The 20,024-nt window shown below is 38.2% G+C and overlaps 1 protein-coding gene across 2 annotated transcripts in view; it reads left to right on the top strand.

Annotated features, from left to right (window-relative positions):
- Positions 1–19,267, top strand: part of rab27b (RAB27B, member RAS oncogene family) — a 79,118-nt gene extending 59,851 nt beyond the window's left edge. Inside the window, exons 2-7 of one of the 2 annotated variants that reach the window (XM_005725518.2) lie at positions 6,955–7,126; positions 11,885–11,973; positions 14,294–14,397; positions 14,601–14,724; positions 16,676–16,890; positions 17,715–19,267. In XM_005725518.2, coding sequence (XP_005725575.1) covers positions 6,974–7,126; positions 11,885–11,973; positions 14,294–14,397; positions 14,601–14,724; positions 16,676–16,862 — 657 coding nt within the window. In that variant the 5' untranslated portion in view covers positions 6,955–6,973 and the 3' untranslated portion in view covers positions 16,863–16,890; positions 17,715–19,267. Of the gene's footprint in view, positions 1–6,954; positions 7,127–11,884; positions 11,974–14,293; positions 14,398–14,600; positions 14,725–16,675; positions 17,658–17,714 lie in introns of those variants that run through there. The other variant, XM_005725517.2, reaches the window with a different exon arrangement.
- Positions 19,268–20,024: the final 757 nt, after the last annotated feature.

The following is a 20,024-nucleotide window of genomic DNA, read 5'->3' as shown; positions in this document are numbered from 1 at the left end:
GTACAATGGAAATTTTTACACATCCTTTTGTTGGGATGTGTCTCTTGTGATACATTTTGCTAGAACCTTTAACTGATGATTTTTTTTTTTTGCTTTGCTTTTGTTTCACTGCTTTTCATCTCGTCATGTAAACTGTGAACACTCACATGCTGCTAGGTAGCTCTAAACTCGACACAAAAATCGGATGTTTTGCTCAGAGCCATCTGGTCCTGAGAGAGTAAATCTAATTTGGAAATCCAACTTGGGTTTGGTTGAAAATGTATTAAACTGAAATGAATTATTTATTGATTTAATTTGAAATTAATTAGGCTCAAGGTTGCATTATGTATAAAGATCTAATGAACCCCAAAGATGAAACGCTTTCTTTTTTTTTCTTCCCCCCCATCTGCAGATAATGAGTTTTAGTGTTCGACATAAACTACAGGCTGATGTTTCTGTCTACATTTCTATATGAATCTGTTAAACCTGGATTAACAAGCATACTTTTTCTTGGAAAAATAGCATTGGATCTCCTCCTCTTTACCTCTTTCACATCTTATCAACATGTTCGGGTAATTTATGATCATGGTAATGGTTTTAATTATTAAACAGGAATTATGAACAAGACGAGACAGATGGCAGACACAGTAGTAAATTGGCTACATGGGTAAAAAGTAGCAAATAATTTTGCAGTAACAAAGGCCAGTTCGTGGTCAATGTTAGGTTGCATCAAGCCAACAGGTCAATTTAATTGTGAGGTGTTGATGCTGATTAGAGTCACTGAAGGAATCCTAACATTTAGCCTAGCTTTAAACGTGCATGAAGGCTGGAAAGAAGCTAAAAGCTTCTTCTTATCTTATTGAGTTTGGCTAAATCCACAGAAAGCAGTGAATGTTGGAGTTGCACAGTTTAACTGATCACAGGCCTTGATAATTCTGCTTTCGGCTGCTCCCTTGTCACAAGGGGTGACCACAGTGGGAAGCCAGAGTTTTACACTTTCTGACACACCCCCAAAAGGAATTTGTGTCCCCGGCTAGAATTGAACCAGCACATGTGTTAATCACTACAAAATGGGGCCAGTTTTCTGGAAATCACAAAACAAATAATTATTAAGGGTTCCCTTACCTCCCAAATTCCATTATATATTTATCATTATTATTATCATTATAGATCCCTTTATTTTGTTTGTGCCCCTCTCTAAAACTTAATTTAGTGGGACATATTTAATTATTTTATTCATGAATTCTAATTAAAGTTCAAGGAAATGCCCCATAATTTAAAACACGAGTTTCATCTTTTTTTTTTTTTCTTTTTAAGAGTTCAGTGAATTTCTTTTTCTAAATTCTGCCTGTAATCATGTTAAATGATTATCTCTCTCGGACTATGATTTTTGCCATCATCAAACAGGCCTACAAGACCTAAATCGGCGCCATGTAAACTCCAAAACATTACAGTTTGTGTGACATCGATCAGGGTTGATTTGTCTGTCAAATCCAGGCTGAGTGACGTAGACTGCATACAACAAGAGCTTGACTAGCATGTGTGAAGGGAAGCCTGAGACAGGAAAGACTGGAGCATGTTGGTTAGCGGCAACTTTCAAAATAAGAGTGAGATAACTTTCCAGTGGTAAATAGATTATGTTGTCTAGGACAGATTAAAAAATAAATAAATAAATAAAATGCTCAGTGTATCTGGACTGCCTATCCACCTATGTGTTGGAAACACTGGAATGATGTGAAGTGTGGTTCCAATAAGCTATTTGGTAATCTCATCCAGGACCTCCAAAGGACTCACTGCCTGCAATTAAGAATATACTTGTTTTCTGACTTGTACTGAAATGAATTGTCAGAAAGATTTGCGGTGAAAATTTAGCTGAAATTTGCTTTACTGTGACCTGAAACCTCTATGGCTCATGATGGGTAAAGTAATCTTAATTTACAAGACTCAGGGAATGCTTATAAGGCATTGCAATGCATTGTAAGGATAAAGAGGTATACATTTAACTTAATAAGTGATTATAAATGGTAATGTTGGAGCTGTTCCACAGAAAACTCAGGCTAACTCCACCAAACTGAATATGTACATACTGCTACAGGCTCAAGACCTGATCAAAAGAACACACAGGATTTTATGCAAGTAGGCCAAAGAGCAAAGCAGAGCCTTTGTCTTACATTATGTCGTTTATGGGAGATTTACATGTTTTTATGCAGTGATGCTACCTTATTAAGGTCGGCAGGTTTGAAATCTCACCTCCAAATGTTGTTTTAATACATTCTGTTGTATTATGCACAGTCTGGACTTCACCACCTTCTTTTTCTGTCCTTCACATTAAATGTACAGTGTAATAAGTCAGCGAGTGTTAAGAGCAGCACAGCACTGAATGGTGAAAATTACACCCCGGGTCTGCCAGAGGGATTTATGTCTCACTGTACAAGTGTAGATTCCCCTGAATGTATAAGCAGCATTGTGACAATAGATGGATATGATACTTTGTTAGGCCACATTGTGAATCCATTACATACTTAATTACAGTGATGGGGAGCCAAGAGGATAAATAATGCATTTAATCATTACTACTATGTAAGATTTGATTACTGAGCCCATCTCTATGGGAATGCTCTTCAGTATTGTCTATGTGATTGGTGTTGCCTTTCAAAGTGAATCTGATGTGATATGCAATCTTATATGCAAGGGTATCCACGGGTTATGTTTAGCACATAGTGTACTTGGTAAAAGTTACCGTTGCTGTGATGGAGGCAGTGCAGAACGCAGTGGTTGCACCACCTACTATATGACCCTGTATCTGAAACCACCTACAACTAATTTCTTGAATGTCTTTTTAAAGGTTAAGAAAATCCCCTGTTCAAAGGCATGTTTTAAAGCTCAGTAAATGCACGATGTTCCTACAGTTAATGAGAAACTCAATATTCTCAAGATTTCTCAATATTTGGAAAAATAAATATTTAAAACATTTGGTTTGCTGTTTTTATACATCCAAATCAGCATATAAGTCACATGGCACAGGTTGCTGGTAAAGTTTGTTCCCTGATGATAAGGAAACATTTAGCTCTGCAGATTTTGACTTGTTTGCCTGGCTGGAGTTATTCAGGAAAGAAAGTTAGAAAAGAAAATCAGTCAGTGTGACTTTTCTTCATACATTTATCAGATTGTCAGAAATGCTGGCTGTTTATTCCAGAACAGGAAGTCAGTGTTCTGATGTGTTCCTCCTCAGTGCTCTAAAGGCACGTAAAGATAAAGTTATGAAGCAAGACTCTTTAGCTTCAGATTGATAAAGTTTCATTTCTCACCGTTTAAACAACATGGAGGATGTCTTCTGATAATTATAAATGCAAAAAGTATGCTGTTACATTAGGAACGGTATGGAGCAGTGCTTCATGTTAGGAGCTTAAAATATTTAGCATAGAGTATATGTTAATGTGGTCTTAAGAATACCCGTAACCACAGACTAAAGAGCTCTTAGTTTATGCAGCTGCGTGTGTTTGTGCATCAGAGTCAGAATGAAAGCAGTCTGTTATCAGTAAGATATGAACGATAACAGAGGGGGAGGAGCAAAGCACTACTTCCTGATGGACCTTTTGATAGTAACACTGACGACGTGTCCTCATACAAACACATGTCATCTCTTCTCTTTGCAGAAGCTCCCATTTCTCCTCTCTTTATAGCCATTTCTATTCTTTGTGATTTTCTTTTTTGTTTTGTTTTTGTTTATGGTTTTGCTTGTTATGAAGATGGAATGTTCTCCAGTGCCAGAATGTGAACAGCAGGAAACCAGTATCTCTTGTTGTTGGTATATATATTTCTGTTCTTTGGTAAACACAGCAATTTCATCGAATTAGTTTCACCTAACTGAAAATACAAAAACAAAAAGTAAATCGTATTTACATCCATAATAAAAAAGCAAATGGAGTGGGAGATTTACAGATGGATTGGTGTGATTTCTCCAGTGATGTGAGATACAGATCTGTTTTAGTAAAGAAAGCTGAGTCAAGTTCCTACCCTCATCCTCAGTCATAAGTTCTGGATACAGGCTGACAGTTAGAAATTGTGGACACAGCCAGTGAAAATGAGCCGCTTCTGAGGGATGTGTGGAGTCTTGGAGATGAGGTGAGGAGGGAGTTGGAGGAGAGCTGCTATTCCTCTATATTGATTTGAAGGTTTAGGGTGGTTCAGGGATCTGCCCAGGACCCCTTCCTGGGCACTGCCGTTGGTCTTGTCCTACCAGGAGGTGGTCCTGGGGCAGACCTAAGAAGTGTCAATAGCTGAGTTTTCAGCTATTGACATATCAATGAACTTCTCTCATCACCACTGTATGAGAAGGAATATAAAATGCATTTGAATGAATGTTAAATGTAAAGAAATATTGTACAGCTTTACAAAGATTTACACCCCCACCTTTTTATTGTAACTGGCTGGAAATGGCTAACTGCCTCGATCCATACTCGCTGAAAACGCTAAATCCAGATGAACAGAATCAACTTTTTGGGAAGCACTAACTGTGATTAGGTTAAAGAAGGAAGTGGATGCTTATTAAATCCACTATCCAGGTTAAGTGGCAGTGTACCATCTTTAGTCTGTTATAAATATGTTACTCTTGATTCTCATTGTACTGTCTCTCTGAGGTACAGTGAGGTTATTGTGAGGAGATTTGACCTCCTGGCAAATCACTGCCCTCACTATAATAAAGCAGAATTTTTCCCATGCTTCTTCTCAGCTGACTAAATCTTAGTCTTATGATCTTCTCTCTAAATATGCCACATTTAGCCATGAGGCAGACAGACACTAGACTACAATACACTATGTACCTGAATGATTTACACAATTAGGAATTTCACATGGAAAAACACATTTATAGAGTGTTCAGTATTCACAGGTAGTCGTAATAATATGAAATAGATGAAGACCTTTGGTATAGGATTGTTAAATTTTTATTTATTTTTTTGTTTTTTGTAGGACATTTTTGTTATGCAAGCTAAATTCACAAGTGTTTATGATGCTGGATGACCAGACCAAACTGGAACTTTGGAAATATTGAAGTTCCTGGTTTATGGTGGGGCTTCAAAGTGGCTTTTGAGCAGATAAAAACAAAAAAAACAAAACATTACAGTCCACTTGGAAAATAAATATTTATGTTCACTGTACAAAGTAGTTGGTCGGATATCAATCCTTGAGTGATGCCCTTATCAATGTCCTGGGAACATAATTTGAAACCAACAACAATTGGTTTAAAAAAACAAAACATCAAAATCCACAGAAAGCAACTCATTTAACATGTTATGGCTAAAGCTTCAGAAGCCTTGATTCAAGTGAGGTAACAATAGCAGTCACCGTGCCAACAGCCGATCTAAAAGCTTGACTGCTGTGGCTAAAGTACAGTATTATCCTCCAGGAAGCCATGTAGTGGTGAATTGGCCAGGCATTTAATTAGTGTAGATTTTGACATTACTTTCATTTTTATGTTACTAAAAGACAAAAGTGTGATGGGTGCAAACTAAAGGACAAACTAATCACTGCTGCCAGTATGACATTGGCTATTTGCAAACATCTGCATAGACACTGAAGGTTCAATAAGCAATTGGTCTGTCAAACCCAAACAAGCAGCCAGAGCCTGCACCGTCACAGCAATTGTTTCTAACCATTCCAGTTTCTGCATTTTTCTACTTTTACTGTTGTTGTTAATGGAGGCACTGCAAAAAATACGAGACAAATATGAGGTACAGTCAGTCTGGGGGCTCTCTGTGCTGTTGTTGGTCAGACAGCCTCGAAGAAATGTGAAGTTATAAAAAGAGCTGAATTGCAACAGAGTTGAACACTGTAGTGTCCTCTGCAGGTTTTTAGAACTGGAGAGGCCTCTTTTGGAGGGGTGATGAAAACCTCTTTATGAACCAAAAAGAAGTCTCGTCACCTTCTTTTCAAGCACTCAGGTTTATGTTGTCTACTGATAATCATGTGACGATGCATGTGAAGTTTATGTTATGAAGTAATAAAAAAGCCAAATAACGAATGGTGTGACTAATTACTTTCACCAGGGGATAAATAAGTATTGCATAGTGCATTAAATTCTTTAAAAAACTCATTAAAAATAACAATTGTAGTGTTTTTATTTATTTATGATGCCAACACTGGTCAAAGCTTGTCCAATATACTGTAGAGTTTTGTTCACTTACCATTTTGGGTAAGTGAACAATACTTTGTGACTGGTTTGGTTTAGAAAAGGTTAATTATGTCCCTCCTTAAAATTAAGCCTGTATGTTAAAAGATGGTTCTTATTGTCTTCTTTTGCCTGGTTCCTTCAGGGTTTGCCACACTCGACCATCTGCATCCATGTCACTATGGCAGCAGCATCCTCTGTCACACCAACTCTCTGCATGTCGTCCTTTACTATATGTCCATGATTTTTTCTTTGTCATCTGCCTCCTGCCTGTCAGCAGCATCTTCAAAATCCTTATTTAAATTATGTAAATGCGACGCCAAAAGGTTTCTTACAAGGGTTTGTATTGTGGTGCCACTGGTTTTGACATGCTTAACTCCCGTTTAATTGACAGCAAACTCATTGACTGTTTTTAGCTAAAACTGCATAAAATGAAAATAGTCTGTAAAATATATAAAGTGTGTGCTTGCCTTTTTTTTTTTTTTTTCTTCTTAAATATTTTCCCACTTAGTAACTGTGTGAGAACATAGCTATTTTCCCAGAAAGCCATATTCTGGTCTGGACAGTCCCATGATCCCCACCACCATAATTCAACATGACAGTTGGTGTTTGCATGTGTGTGTGTGGTTGTGTTGCCATCTCCTTGTTCTGTTCCTCAGCTTATTTGTTGGCTTCCTTGTTTCTCGCTTATTTCCTTTTTTTCTGGCTTGGTTTTTATCACAGACAAACTGAATACCCATGGAAGCTGAAACCTTGGGATTTGGTGTGTGGGTCTGTGCGTGATTGTGTGACTCTGTTTTCTGCAGGTTTATTGCGGTCATCACTATGACTGATGGGGATTATGACTTCCTTATAAAGCTCCTTGCCCTGGGGGACTCCGGCGTGGGGAAGACCACGTTCCTGTACAGATATACAGACAACAAGTTCAACCCCAAGTTCATCACCACAGTCGGCATCGACTTCAGGGAAAAGAGAGTGGTGAGTTCTTACCTTTTATTATTCCTACGAACACGTGTGTGTGTAAAGGTCACAAAAGAAACTTCTAGCTTGTAGAAGTTTCTTTTTGATTGTGTAGTTTTACACAGCATTTAATTCATCTTCATCTCAAGTTATCAGCCAACTTTGGTTACCATAGTTACAGTTTGATTTGTCCAGAGCTTTTAGTTATCAAAGCACAAACAGCGGGTCAGATCAAGCCCAGGTTTTCTGCTGCTTTTCTACCACAGTGGCTGCTGAGCTGAGTCACTCTACAGTCATGTTATTTTAACTTATGCAAGGAAAACAAACTTGGGTCAGATTCGGCCGGGAATAAATGACCCGGAATAAATTACCCGTGAAAAGATGGTTGTTAACTAGTTAGCGTCTAACATAATTGCTGTGGTATTTATAAATGAAGGCTTTCCAAGGGAAAGCATTTAGCTCTCAGAGTGGGGGCTTACTTGTGCTTGTTAGTTTCCAAAGATTGAGCCCAAGTTTGGGGACATGTCCACTTTACTTTTAAAACTAAGCTTCCTTTTTGATAGTTATGTGAGGGCTGGATCAAGTGCTGGAGGCTCAGGTGGCTTGGGGACTTTGTAGGATGCGCTGGGCAGGGTGTTTGGGTGATGCACTCATCTGATAGCTATAAAACATATGCTGCCAGATAACAAAGGGCACTATGAGAGATTATCAGCTGTCAGCAGACAAAGGTTCAGGAGCTAATTGGGTAGGGATGGTTATGTTATCATATACGTTTTTTTTTCTTTTTCTTTTTACTCTACCATGTGCCAAGTTGCAGTCGTGGTTTCTAATAGAAGTTCATTCAGGCAGACATGAAAAATGTAGCCAGTGTGCTTTAAAACCTGCATTCCTTCTGATAACCACCAGATGAGTCATCTGGTTGAACAAATAAGTCTGGTTGTATATGGTGTTAAGTTTATGGTGTTAATCGATCAATCGATTTCGGGTCTTATTGAACATAATATAATGATCATTTAGACTGAAAACCTGGGGTTATAATTGGTGTGCTTTAGCATTGGCCTACCTCGTGATTGCCCTTCTTTGAGTTTGTGGTGTGAGGGTTTTTCACAGTCAGATACAGTCCTTGCTCTGGTCTTCAAAACAACAAGAATGCAAAAATGCACAGCTTAAAAACAGATTCACAGTTTGACTTCTCAAACCAGTGGGTAACCAATGATCTGCAGTTAAACGTGAGCAAACTTCTAAATAATGCGAACCCAGAAAAAAAGTATCTTTCAGTTTTTTGTCCACCACAGAGGACATAATGAATAGGCTGGGTCTAAGGATCCTTAACAGTGACTGGAACACTCTCTGGTTGTTAAGAGCTAGTTTACTTCTGCGCTTAAAGTACTTCGTACAAGTTGATCCTTACACCACACACACTGACAGAACCAGTAACGTTATAGTGACAGAACGTGGTGACAGTTCTAAATAAGATGCTTTTCTCCTGAGCTGACACTCATGGACCCCAAGAAATATGACGGTGACATGTCTTGACAAGTTGACAGTCTTTTAAAAATTGTTTTAGGCTTGAAAGATGGCTGATGAGACAGAAGCAATTTATTGCCATGTTTGGACTGACAGTGAAGGAGATGTTGTTTTGGGTAAATGATGAATGACAGGTTGCAGAGCTTCTTGTTGCTCTAGAGGCAGAAGACATTTTTTTTTTTAAATTCCTGTGTTGTTGTTGTTGTTTCTCTTTTAATGCTGCAGGACCAATCGCTCATGCTATATTCCAGAAATTTGTTGTATTAAAATCCTTTTATAATCTTTGAGAGTTTCATACTTAATTCTGTGTAGAGTTCCACTTTAAACTTCACCTGAGACTTGATAAAAGTTTCTATACTTGACCATCGAAATGAGTACGTGCAAATATCTCACTGTGAATGCTCTTATCTGAATCAGAGAGTGGGCGAAGCTTGGTTTGGTCACTTTGGTGCCCTGCTGCCTTTGCAGGTCTGAAATACAGACAATGCTGCTTTAATCCCACCTCTCCGGATGACTCATAGGATTGATTGTTTCATCACCTTGTGTGTGTGTGTGTGTGTGTGTGTGTGTGTGTGTGTGTGTGTGTGTGTGTGTGTGTGTGTGTGTGTGTGTGTGTGTGTGTGTGTGAAGGTCACACCTTGTTTTCAAACCGTTCTATCTGATTATTACACAGAAGCAGACAAATGTGTGATCACAGCTTTAGTTCGCAGCTGTACTTCCTCAGAGTTTTCATGAGGTCTGAAAGCTGAATGTGGATCAGTTTGTTCATCCCATGGGACATTTAACCAGAGTTTGTAAATGAAAGTTTCGTGACTCCTAGACAGACAATTAAGTGAACACTTCTGGTAAACTGTGCTTCGGTGCTCATACCAAGAGGAAACGGCTCATTATGACCCACATCTTTTTGATTCTTCTGGCCTCTAATATGCATTACAAAACTAGCAGGGTACTAGTCATTATGAAACTCGCATTACCGACTGTTTTAGTGCTCGATTATTATCTCAAAAATCTGACTTGTAACCATAGTAGCCACGGTTCAGCGCATCTTTCATAGGCCTTAAATTAAACAAACAAATGAAGACTAGAAACTGTTGATGTAAGGAGGAATTTGGCTTTGGGGTAGTATAATGGCACATTTTTCAGCCCAAAGACATAAGGTTGACCCCTGTGTGGTATGGCTACCACACAGGGGTATGTCTGGTGTGAGATGATATGAAAAATGAAACGTCACAGCAGTATTTATGGCTGCATGTGTCAGATTCATCACACCAGGCAAATATGACTTGTATTGAGTGCTCAGAGATGCTCTTCTGTGTACTTTGTTTGTAACTAGTTATTATTTGAGTTACTGTTGTCTTCCAGTGAACTTGGAGCAGTCTGGCCATTCTTATCCATCCTCTGAATGGTTAAGGTTAGGGCATGTTGTAAAATCGTGCCAATGGGATACCTAGTGAGCTAAAATGTGCTGCTCATGCGTCAGCATGTGACAAGTTGAATGAGAACTACAACTGAATCTGGCACTACATGTTCTTGACTATGTCTAGATGGATTTAAGCCATGTAATTAAAAGAAACACACACACACAACAAAGCGGTCATCATTCTTTCATTTCAATGCATCTATTGGAGCAAGCTAGTCGCTATGACAGCAAAGCAACACTATGCTGTTAAACAAAGGTACAGCACTATGTTTCTGGTGTTTAGCTCACGACTTTATAAGAAGTAGGTTCAATAAATAGTACCTTGATAACTTTCCACAGTGTAAAGTAAACAGAAACTTTGACGTGTCTGTTATCCAAATAGACTTCCTCGATCAGAGTGCATGTCTTTTCATGTCACCCCATCTGAGCTGAAGGTCAGTTATCACCTTGAAAAATGAAAGAACACCATAAAGTCAAATATAACTGTTTCAAACATGATCTGTATAAACTCAGTCTAAAAAGGGTGTCAGAAAATGTGACAGTGTGTCACATTAGGGAGAATCAGAGGTGTGAATGATGCCTGAAGCTTCCTGTGGTGACAGGAACATAACCAGCCAGCTGCTGCAAACAAGTTTTCATCATTACCCAGTCAGGATCACTGTCCACATGAGTTTTCATCATACCTGATGAAATATTCACTGAAGCAGGGGTGAGGTGAATAAATGGAGGCGGGGTATGTAAGGTGGTGAATAGTTTTTCAAATACAAATGAAAAGATCCCAAAGTTAAACTGTTTTTTTATTTCATTGTATTTATATTATGTATTTTGTAACCTAAACTAACTGTGGTGTATCACATCTTTGGAAAGCTGAGTTTAATTTCTCTAGCCACACCCAGGCCTGATTACTGCCACACTTGTTCTCAATCAATAAATTCCTTAAACTTGACCTGCCTGACAAAGTGGACCATCAAAATCCTCAAGATCCTCAAAAGACAGATGTCACGCCGCGTTTCAAAGAAATTCAGGAACAAATGAACAACAAAGTAACTGAGATCTCTCAGTCTGGAAAAGGTTAAAGCCATTTCTAAAGCTGTGGGACTCCAGCAAACCGCAGTGAGAGCCGTTATCCACAAATCGCGAAAACATGAAATGGTAGCACACCTTTGCAGCAGTGGGGCCGACCAAAATTACTCCAAGACAGCAGTGACAACTCATCCAAAAGGTCACAAAAGACCCCAGAACAACATCCAGATTTGCCGGAAAACATCCTGATGATCCCCAAAACCTTTGGAAAAATACTCTGTGGAAAGTCAGTAAGACAGTAAAATATGGTGGTGGTAGTGTGATGGGGGCATTTTGCTGCCTCAGGTCCTAGAAGACTTGCTGCAGTAAATGGAACCATGAATTCTGATGTCTACCAAACATCCCGAAGGAGAATATCAGTTTTGCAAAATAGTAGTAAAAAAACAAGAAGGGGGCAAAGACTTTTTCACACCACTGTAGATTAGTAACTTTGACTAATCTAACTCTACACAGTATCACGAGGAAGAAGTTTACTGTTATCAAGTGAACAATCTTACTCTATGGCTGTTTTCCTAGCCCAAAACAAAGGTGCACCAATCACCTTATAGAGATACTTATTTTTCAAGGTTGAGGAAGGTTGACAGTTGTAATGGTCAGTTTTGGGTCGACTGATTTAAATGTCATTGTTTTTGTTTGTTTGTTTGTTTGTTTTTAATTGCAAGTCTTGTAATATACACCAGGTATAAATGACTTTTCTTTCATAAACGGTCATCTCATTTAAAATTGTGCGATTTCTTTCTCCTCAGGTCTACACAGCGTCTAACCCCAATGGGACGACCACGGGTAAAACCTTCAAGGTTCACCTTCAGCTCTGGGACACAGCTGGACAGGAAAGGTAGGCCACTTATCCCATTTGGACAAAATCTTTTTCCTAACAGTTAGTCGGTTCACACATCACTGATGGGCATCGTGGATTGTGGGCTTAAGACTCTCCGTGATTCTACAGGTCATAAATGCCGGGTGGGGCTGATGGATGGCATCAAGGCTTTAAATATGTGTTAAAGCACCAGTGCTTAAAGTTTTTGTCTTAAAGTCCTCTGCCTGTTACTCTGTAACACAAAAAACATACCTACCCAATCTTTAATCATGAAGCAGTAGTAACAAGCATTGATGAAACTGATGCAGTCATACAGCTGACCTTTAGGGCCAGTTTTACAACTGTGGATATCCCACTGGGGTGTGGGATATCCACAGTTGGTGTGTAGACTTGAGGTGCAACAAACTACAGTTTTAGCTGTCATTGCACAATTGACCCGAGGAATTGACTTCAAATTGATTGGTCAGTCATTACTGATTGGTTGAAGCTCACCAAAAGAAAATGCAATAATGCCAAAATGAAATCACCAGGGACGATATCAAAACAGATAAATGGTACAATGAAAAACGTTTTAAAAAAGTTTATAATTGTAGGGTAGTAAAGTTTATTTCTGAAATCTAGATGGAGAAACAACAGACCAGTATTTATGGCTGCATGTGTCAGTCATGCGTGTGTGGTCTTTAATTGGTCCCGACCTCGATCTGTTGAATCTGTTTATAAAAGCCCGATGACTCACCGCAGGATGAGTCGGTGTTAGTTACATAATTTTAATTGCATTTATTCTGCCCAGTGCAACAGATTCCGCATGATCATTTATTCAAGCGGTTAAAGTCATTATTCCACCTGTAAGCAGGCTGCGGTGGAGACACCTCTGATATCTGCTGCTTCATTCCGATTGTTTGCATCTTAAATATTGCTCATAAGTAATGTTTACACACTCGCTGTTGTCACACCCAGAAGCACAAGCATGTCTCAGAATATGCACTTCAGCTGGGGGAGCCCCATTACTAACTTGTGCGGGTAGAAATGGACATGGCACACATCTATTGTTTTTCTGTATTTAGTGCTTGAACACAGGTGAAATTACAGCTCATATATTTTACTTATAATAAAGTTATAAGCTGATATTGATCAAATTGAAATCAATGTTTCTGTTTTGTGCAAGAAGGTTTCATAGAATTATTCATCGGAATAACAGATTTTTGGAAATGGTTGGCGACTACAGATTTTCAGCTTAAACACTGATATTGCAAAATGTTAGAATGTCATGTTTAGACCCCCAGAGAACAATCCAGGACCATGTGGCAACCATCCATTACCACGGAAGAAAAATGTGTATTCCCCAACCGGTTGTAAGTTTTTACCCTTCAAAGTAAAAGTTGCACCTTTTCAAAATGTGTGTTTGGTATGAAATGGGGCTTCTGATTTAAAAAACAAACAAACAAACAAACACTACAGCTTGCAGTGGAAAATGGAAGCATTGGTGTCCTCTGTGCAAACTACGGGTGACTAAGGCAATCTCCTAGCAGTGTGCAAGGTTTTCAGTGCAGCACTGTCTTTGTGACCAGTTTCACCTGGTGACAGCCAGCAATCTCCAGATGTAGAGCAGCAAAGGTCTATTTTTTTAAAATCTTTTGACAGACATTAGTAAAATATCTATTCTGAGAGTTTAATTTGGGCAAATGTGACATCCTGTGCTGGAAAATGAAGCATGGAAGTGCAACAAACTGCATTTCTAATAGCCCTAAGTTCAAACGGACAAGTTAAAATGCCCAGCTCATCATTAAACTGAAGGCATGTTTACAGCCTGGTATGAAAAATGAATAGTTTGATTTGTGGCCAAAGATCTGAAATGTTGCTATACACCGATACAATGCCAAACACTAAAAGGAGTTGGTAAAGACCCAGAACACAGCTGACACAATATGAATATTTGATATTTATCAGCTGGCCTAAAAGAAGGCTACAAATCAACAAAACAGAACAATACAGTGTTGCTCTGTGACTGCTTTCAGGCATTTGCTCTCAATTAAAAACGTGATGTGCCCAAACATTTTAAAATTAATCAATTCAGGTTTCACACTTGTTTTGGGTTTACGTAGTTATTGTAGGATTGTCTATTTTTTTACTGCAGCACCTTCTTGTGGCTGTTAAAAGAACTGCATCTGTGGACACATCAATTCTAGCCTCGTCTGTTCATAAGGCTAGCAGTTAATGTGATTGGGTGGCTTTCACATTCGGGATGTTGTGCAGTATAATACAATTAAGACGTTTTTAGAAACCCTTTAAAAAATACACATTGTCATATCTGTACTCTTTAAAACTGTTTGTGTTTCAGGTTCCGCAGCTTGACCACGGCCTTCTTCAGGGATGCTATGGGGTTCCTGCTGATGTTCGATCTCACCAGCCAGCAGAGCTTTCTCAACGTCAGAAACTGGATGAGTATGTTTACTAGAAACTGCTATCAAAGCATTTCAGTCCAACAATGTTCAGCTCACTGTTAAAATATGTACCGGTAAAAGGCTGATGACTAATGTATTGTGAAAGCATGAAATAGCAGTATAACAAAACATTTCTGTTTGTTTGAAGTTCCTCTGATACATCAGTTTTTATTTATTTACTTTTTAATCTGTATTCATTTTCAGGCCAGCTACAGGCGAATGCTTACTGTGAGAACCCAGATATTGTTTTGGTAGGGAACAAGGCGGATCTGGCCGACCAGCGGGAGGTTCAGGAGAGACAGGCCAAGGAGCTGGCCGAAAAATACGGGCAAGTTTATTTGTCATGTACATTAACCGTATGTATTAGTAGATATTAAGACCACTTCAGGTGTTGAACAGTGATATTTTATTTATTTATTTATTTATTTTTTGTTACTGTTTATCTGAGAGCACACGGTGGCAACTTCTCGTCTGACTTTCACAAAAGAGCTTCTGGCCTCGGTATTACCCTAAAAACATGATGGCTTTAATTAAAAAACAAAAGTTGTTTCCTTAGCGTCTTGTAGAAACTAAGCAGCTGTTTTCATATCAATGGACACTTAAGGTATTTACAATTACAACTATATCTTGCACTTATACTTAAGTCTATATGCACACACTAAATACTGTTGATGTTTATTTATCTAGGAGAAAAACTGCATTAACTTAAATTTCAATTGACACTGTTTCCATGCTTGACCTTGTACAGGTGGATCCTTACCCCTCCACATGTCCTCAAGTTACTAATACCGTAAACACTTTGTCCTACGTTACTGGTATGGCTGCAGGTATTTATAAAAGTAAAAGGAAGGTGTGCATCTCTCAGCCACGTGCAGGCGAGAAACAATTTGCACAATTAAAATCTGACACTTAAATTAACATACTGTAATGTTCCGATGTGCTTCAGATCTCTGATCCACATTGATATTTGACAGGCTTTAGAACACATTGTGTAAATATGACGTGATAGAGAATAAGAAAAGCAAATACGTAATAGTGATTTTTGATGTTACATAACTCCATATCTCATATATATCTTGTAATAACCACCTGTTTTACACCTCTGTTCTGCTCTATTGCATTAAAATAACATTAATGTGGCTCAGAAACATGTGGGGCTTTGGCCGAAAACAACACTCACTTTTGTACATCATGTATGATTGATATAAATACTTTATTTTGTTAGCATTGATAATTTTCTTTTATAGAATATCATTGTTAGGATTATTGTGATCATCAACATTGCATGTTTATGAATAGATGGTACACGGTTTTTCTGTAACAACAGACGACTTCCTGTTAGATGAGGTAAAAACCCACAAAGTTTTGCTCTGGGAAGTAATATAAGTAAGTTCTGACATAAACGAGTAAACCTAAAAAGCTTTGTTGATGCAAGTATAGCAAAAATTGCAGATCCTAAATGTGCTGGTATAGATGGTTAAACTAACCACTTCAAGCCTTCAAGTGTTTTCCAGCTTTGGTTAACCACCTGAAGTTGTTAAACATACTTAGGAATACAGTAACACATGACCTCTCCCGCAGATGCCCATAATAAACTGACAATAAGCCAAACATTATCATATGTAAAGCACACACTTCACGTTTTTTAATGCATATCACAGTTAGCAGATATCTAGAATTGCAAACTAGTCTTTCTGCAGTTCTGTTGTAGCGTAGAATTTATTCCTGTAAAGTTCTGTTGATCAGATGGTTCTGAACGACACTGTCTCTCTGGATTGGTCCTGTTTCAGACAGTTAGCAGATTGATGGGCCTTTAAAGTTGTTTCGGTCTTCACACCTGCACTTTTCTACCATATGGTTACAAGTACAAGAACATCACTGAATACATGCTGGATATACTCAGTATTCACATTATTTTAGCTCATTAATTTACTCAATGCAAAATGCATAGTCCACAGGTTATACTTCAAAATCTTCCTCAGCCTTTCGACCAGTTTAAAAAAAATCTTTTTTTAAATTCATGATGGTTGAAAATAACACAAATACAAAGGAAAGTGAACAAGTGAGGTGCATTTGGAAAAACATTGGTTTAAGTTGGTAAATGGTAAATGGCCTGCATTTCTATAGCGCTTTTCTAGTCCATAGGACCCCAAAGCGCTTCACACTACATTCAGTCATTCACCCATTCACACACACTTTCACACACTGGCGATAGCAAGCTACATTGTAGCCACAGCTGCCCTGGGGCGCACTGACAGTTGCAGATTTGTTCTTTGCAGGATCCCGTACTTTGAGACGAGTGCAGCGACAGGAGCAGATGTGGACAAGGCGGTTCTAACGCTGTTGGACCTGGTCATGAAGAGGATGGAGCAGTGCGTCGACAAACCCCCTGCCGAGCCTGCCAATGGGAACGGGGCCACAAAGCTTGGTGATGCACAGCCGAATGCTAAGAAATGTGCATGTTAGATGAAGAGGCGATACAGGACAACAACCAGTCAGTGCTGCTCTGTCGTCTGTCCTTCTTCTCACCACATTCCTTCCTCTGTTTACTTTATCCTTGTCATTTTTGATAGCATGTCTCTTCATTGTTTCATCACCCCTGTGCTCTTTAAAGCTAACATTTAGCCATGTTCTCCTATTTTGGTTCTTTTCCTCCCTTTATGCTTACTTGTCCTCCCTAATGTCATTCTGACAATGAAAGAACTCTATCCCCCTCTAATGGACTCTTACGGTAATACAGTCTCTGTTGGTCTGCCTTTAGAAGGAAATTAAAACAGGAGGGGACAGTTTCATCACTGTCAGACGCATAATGTGCCTAGTTAAAAACATGCACCCTGGAAATAGGCTCTGCACGCTCCCAATTTAACTGCTGGCAAGTGCTTTGAATGATTTAACAGACCTAAACAGTCAAAAAGACGCATTTAAAAGTTTAATTTGGACTCTTTATATGTTGATCTATCTATTTATGGCCGCAAAATGAGGGGGACTTAACTTTGTTTTTAATCAGTATTGGTCCTCTCCTAAAGTGTTTGCTCCTGGATCACAGTGAGAAATTGTGTGACTGATATGGTTTAATTCCTCTGTTATTTATAATTGTTTTTTTCTCCCCGTTTCACAAAGTGTCCTATGCTGTACCCATATGAGCCACATTTAGTAACTTTTTGATTTTTACATTTTTTTGTCAGGTTTAGACATGGCAGACATTTGCTAAAAAATGCAAAATGCTTTTTCTTTTTGTTAATAAAATAAAAAATTTATAGTGCAGCATAACATAAAATAAAATCACCCACTGCTGGCTTCTTTTGTTTCTTTCTCTAGGTAACATCAGATAGTACCCTCTCATGCAGTATGGTATCAGAAACATGTTGTTTACAGGTAGTATTGTCCTATATAGATTATAGAAAGTTGCACACTTAATAAAGGGTATAGCATTTGACCTCAATTGTTTGTGACCATATATTATATTTCATTCTTTTACAATGAAGACACAAATTTACCACACAAAAACAACCAAACAGCATGTGACATCAATAATATTTTAAAAATGATGCCGTCTGCTAGCTTGGTAGTGAGCACCATCCAAGCAGATGATGTATCATGTTCCTACTGTTGGTGATTCTTAACGTTTACTTTCTGACCACAATTTTTGTGGGGTGGGCGGGGGTTTATTATTATTTTTTGTTAAGCCACATCACCTGGTTTTACATGGCAAACTTGAGGTTTTCACTGAAGTAGAAGACCACAAATACTGGCATTTTCCACCTTCTCATATCAAATATTAGCATTTGATAAGTTTAGATATATCCTAGTCTGCTAAGGATTCCTAATATCATTAGAAAAGTTTTTTGGCTAGATTTTATATGTTTGTTTCCATTTCCAAAGTATTAATTAAGAGACAGTTTTTTCAGATGGCTGATGCCATCAACACTATAAAAGATGGGCATAGCTACTTGTTTTGAAGCCTCAAAATGAGTGATTTTGGCATTGTGAAACCAGATGTAGTGGAGCCAAAGTAAGCCATAGTGAGCATATCCTGGATAATCCTCCTTTCTGACATACAGATTGACCAGAATATACAAAATAAACTTAACGTTTTAGACAGTGTGACCCGAAATGAGCAACTGACCTGAAACTCGGTAGCAAAATGTTGACAGACATGCAGACAGAGGGCCGTTTTCTTTACTTCTACAGAAACTGAAATCTCAGCCTATTGTTGGCCTTTGGAAAGAATGCCATCTTTATTATAGGACTTGTATGGGTATAGCATGACACATGTGCAATAAAGGAAAAAATCAATTGCATATTGATCATTTTAATAGTGTTTATCAGCATAGATGTGTTGTTCCAAAGTGACCTACTGCCTTGACCTTTGAACCATTATTCCACTGTAGTCAGGCAGACCTTGTTGGGGGCGGTCCAGCTGTGCTATTAGATGTTCAGGAGGCACATTGTCATTGTAACTTTCTACCATTTACTTAAAAAGCTCAAAATAAAGTTGTCTGCAGCAACAAATCAACATCCAAGCTCTCTGAATAAATCCTTTCTAATCACAAAAATAATAATAACAGCATAGAATGGGAGTAAAATGCAGAATTAGTTTTATCAGGTGACATGAGATCTTCAGTGCAGCTGATTTTTGATGAGACTTTTTCACATCTTTACATCAGATAATCAGAGAAACTCCAATATGGCTCTGGGCTCCAATTCTGTCCATGACTAATGTTAGATTATATGTTGACCAGTTATTTATTTTACAGTACATGTGAGACATATGTAGTTATTTCTGTTGTCCTGTTTTTGTTCTGTTCTTTACATCCCACGTTCCTGTGTTACGTCATCTAATTTAATTTAATTTAAGTAGCTGCTTTTATATTGATTTACTTTTTCATTGTTTTAGTATTTTTGTGCTCAAAGCATAAAAACAAAAAATCCAGAAACTTTGGTTTTACTCATTTCAGCTTTGAGTTGTCTTGGTTAAATCTCTTCAACCTGGATTTGGGTGGTTTATTCAATTCATCTGAGCTAATCTGCATCTTCAAGCGTCATCAGATTGGATGGGAAGTGTCTTCTTTGTGCCTCTCAAAAGATGTTCTGATGGATTAAAATTTTGGCTTGGCCACTTAAGAACCTTTTCCAGCATTGCAATGGCTCTGTTCTTTAGTTCATTGATTCATGGTATGCTGAAGGATGACTGGATGTCTCAGCCTGTGGTAGAAGCACTCAGTAGTTGGGTTTTCTTCCAAAACTTTTTTTTTTATTGGGCAAAAACATGTTGTCACTGTGTTATTAAGTTTAGATTAATCAGGAAATGTATAAATGTAATCCAACAAAAGCGTGTAAAAAGTGAAGTATTTTTGAAGCCTCTACAGTTTTGCATTTATTTTTTTATTTTTTGGCTTAGTTTTTTTTTTTTTTTTTTTTTTTCTTGATCACAACCTTTTAACTCACTGAGGACAGGAAAAGCCTATGTTTTTGCACCTGAAACACGACAACAGTGGCATGTATTTAGATGCTAATTACAAAATCCACTATATTAAAATGTCAATTTCATCTTTGAGTCAGTGATTTCTTTTTGGGGTTGTGTGTGTGTGTGTGTGTGTGTGTGTGTGTGTGTGTGTGTGTGTGTGT

The sequence above is a fragment of the Pundamilia nyererei genome, unplaced genomic scaffold, assembly GCF_000239375.1.
Source record: "Pundamilia nyererei isolate P.nyererei 1_Seehausen unplaced genomic scaffold, PunNye1.0 scaffold00016, whole genome shotgun sequence".
Lineage (NCBI taxonomy): Eukaryota > Metazoa > Chordata > Actinopteri > Cichliformes > Cichlidae > Pundamilia > Pundamilia nyererei.
The sequence above is the reverse complement of the archived record's forward strand: the minus strand, read 5'-3'. Positions and strand labels throughout refer to the sequence as shown.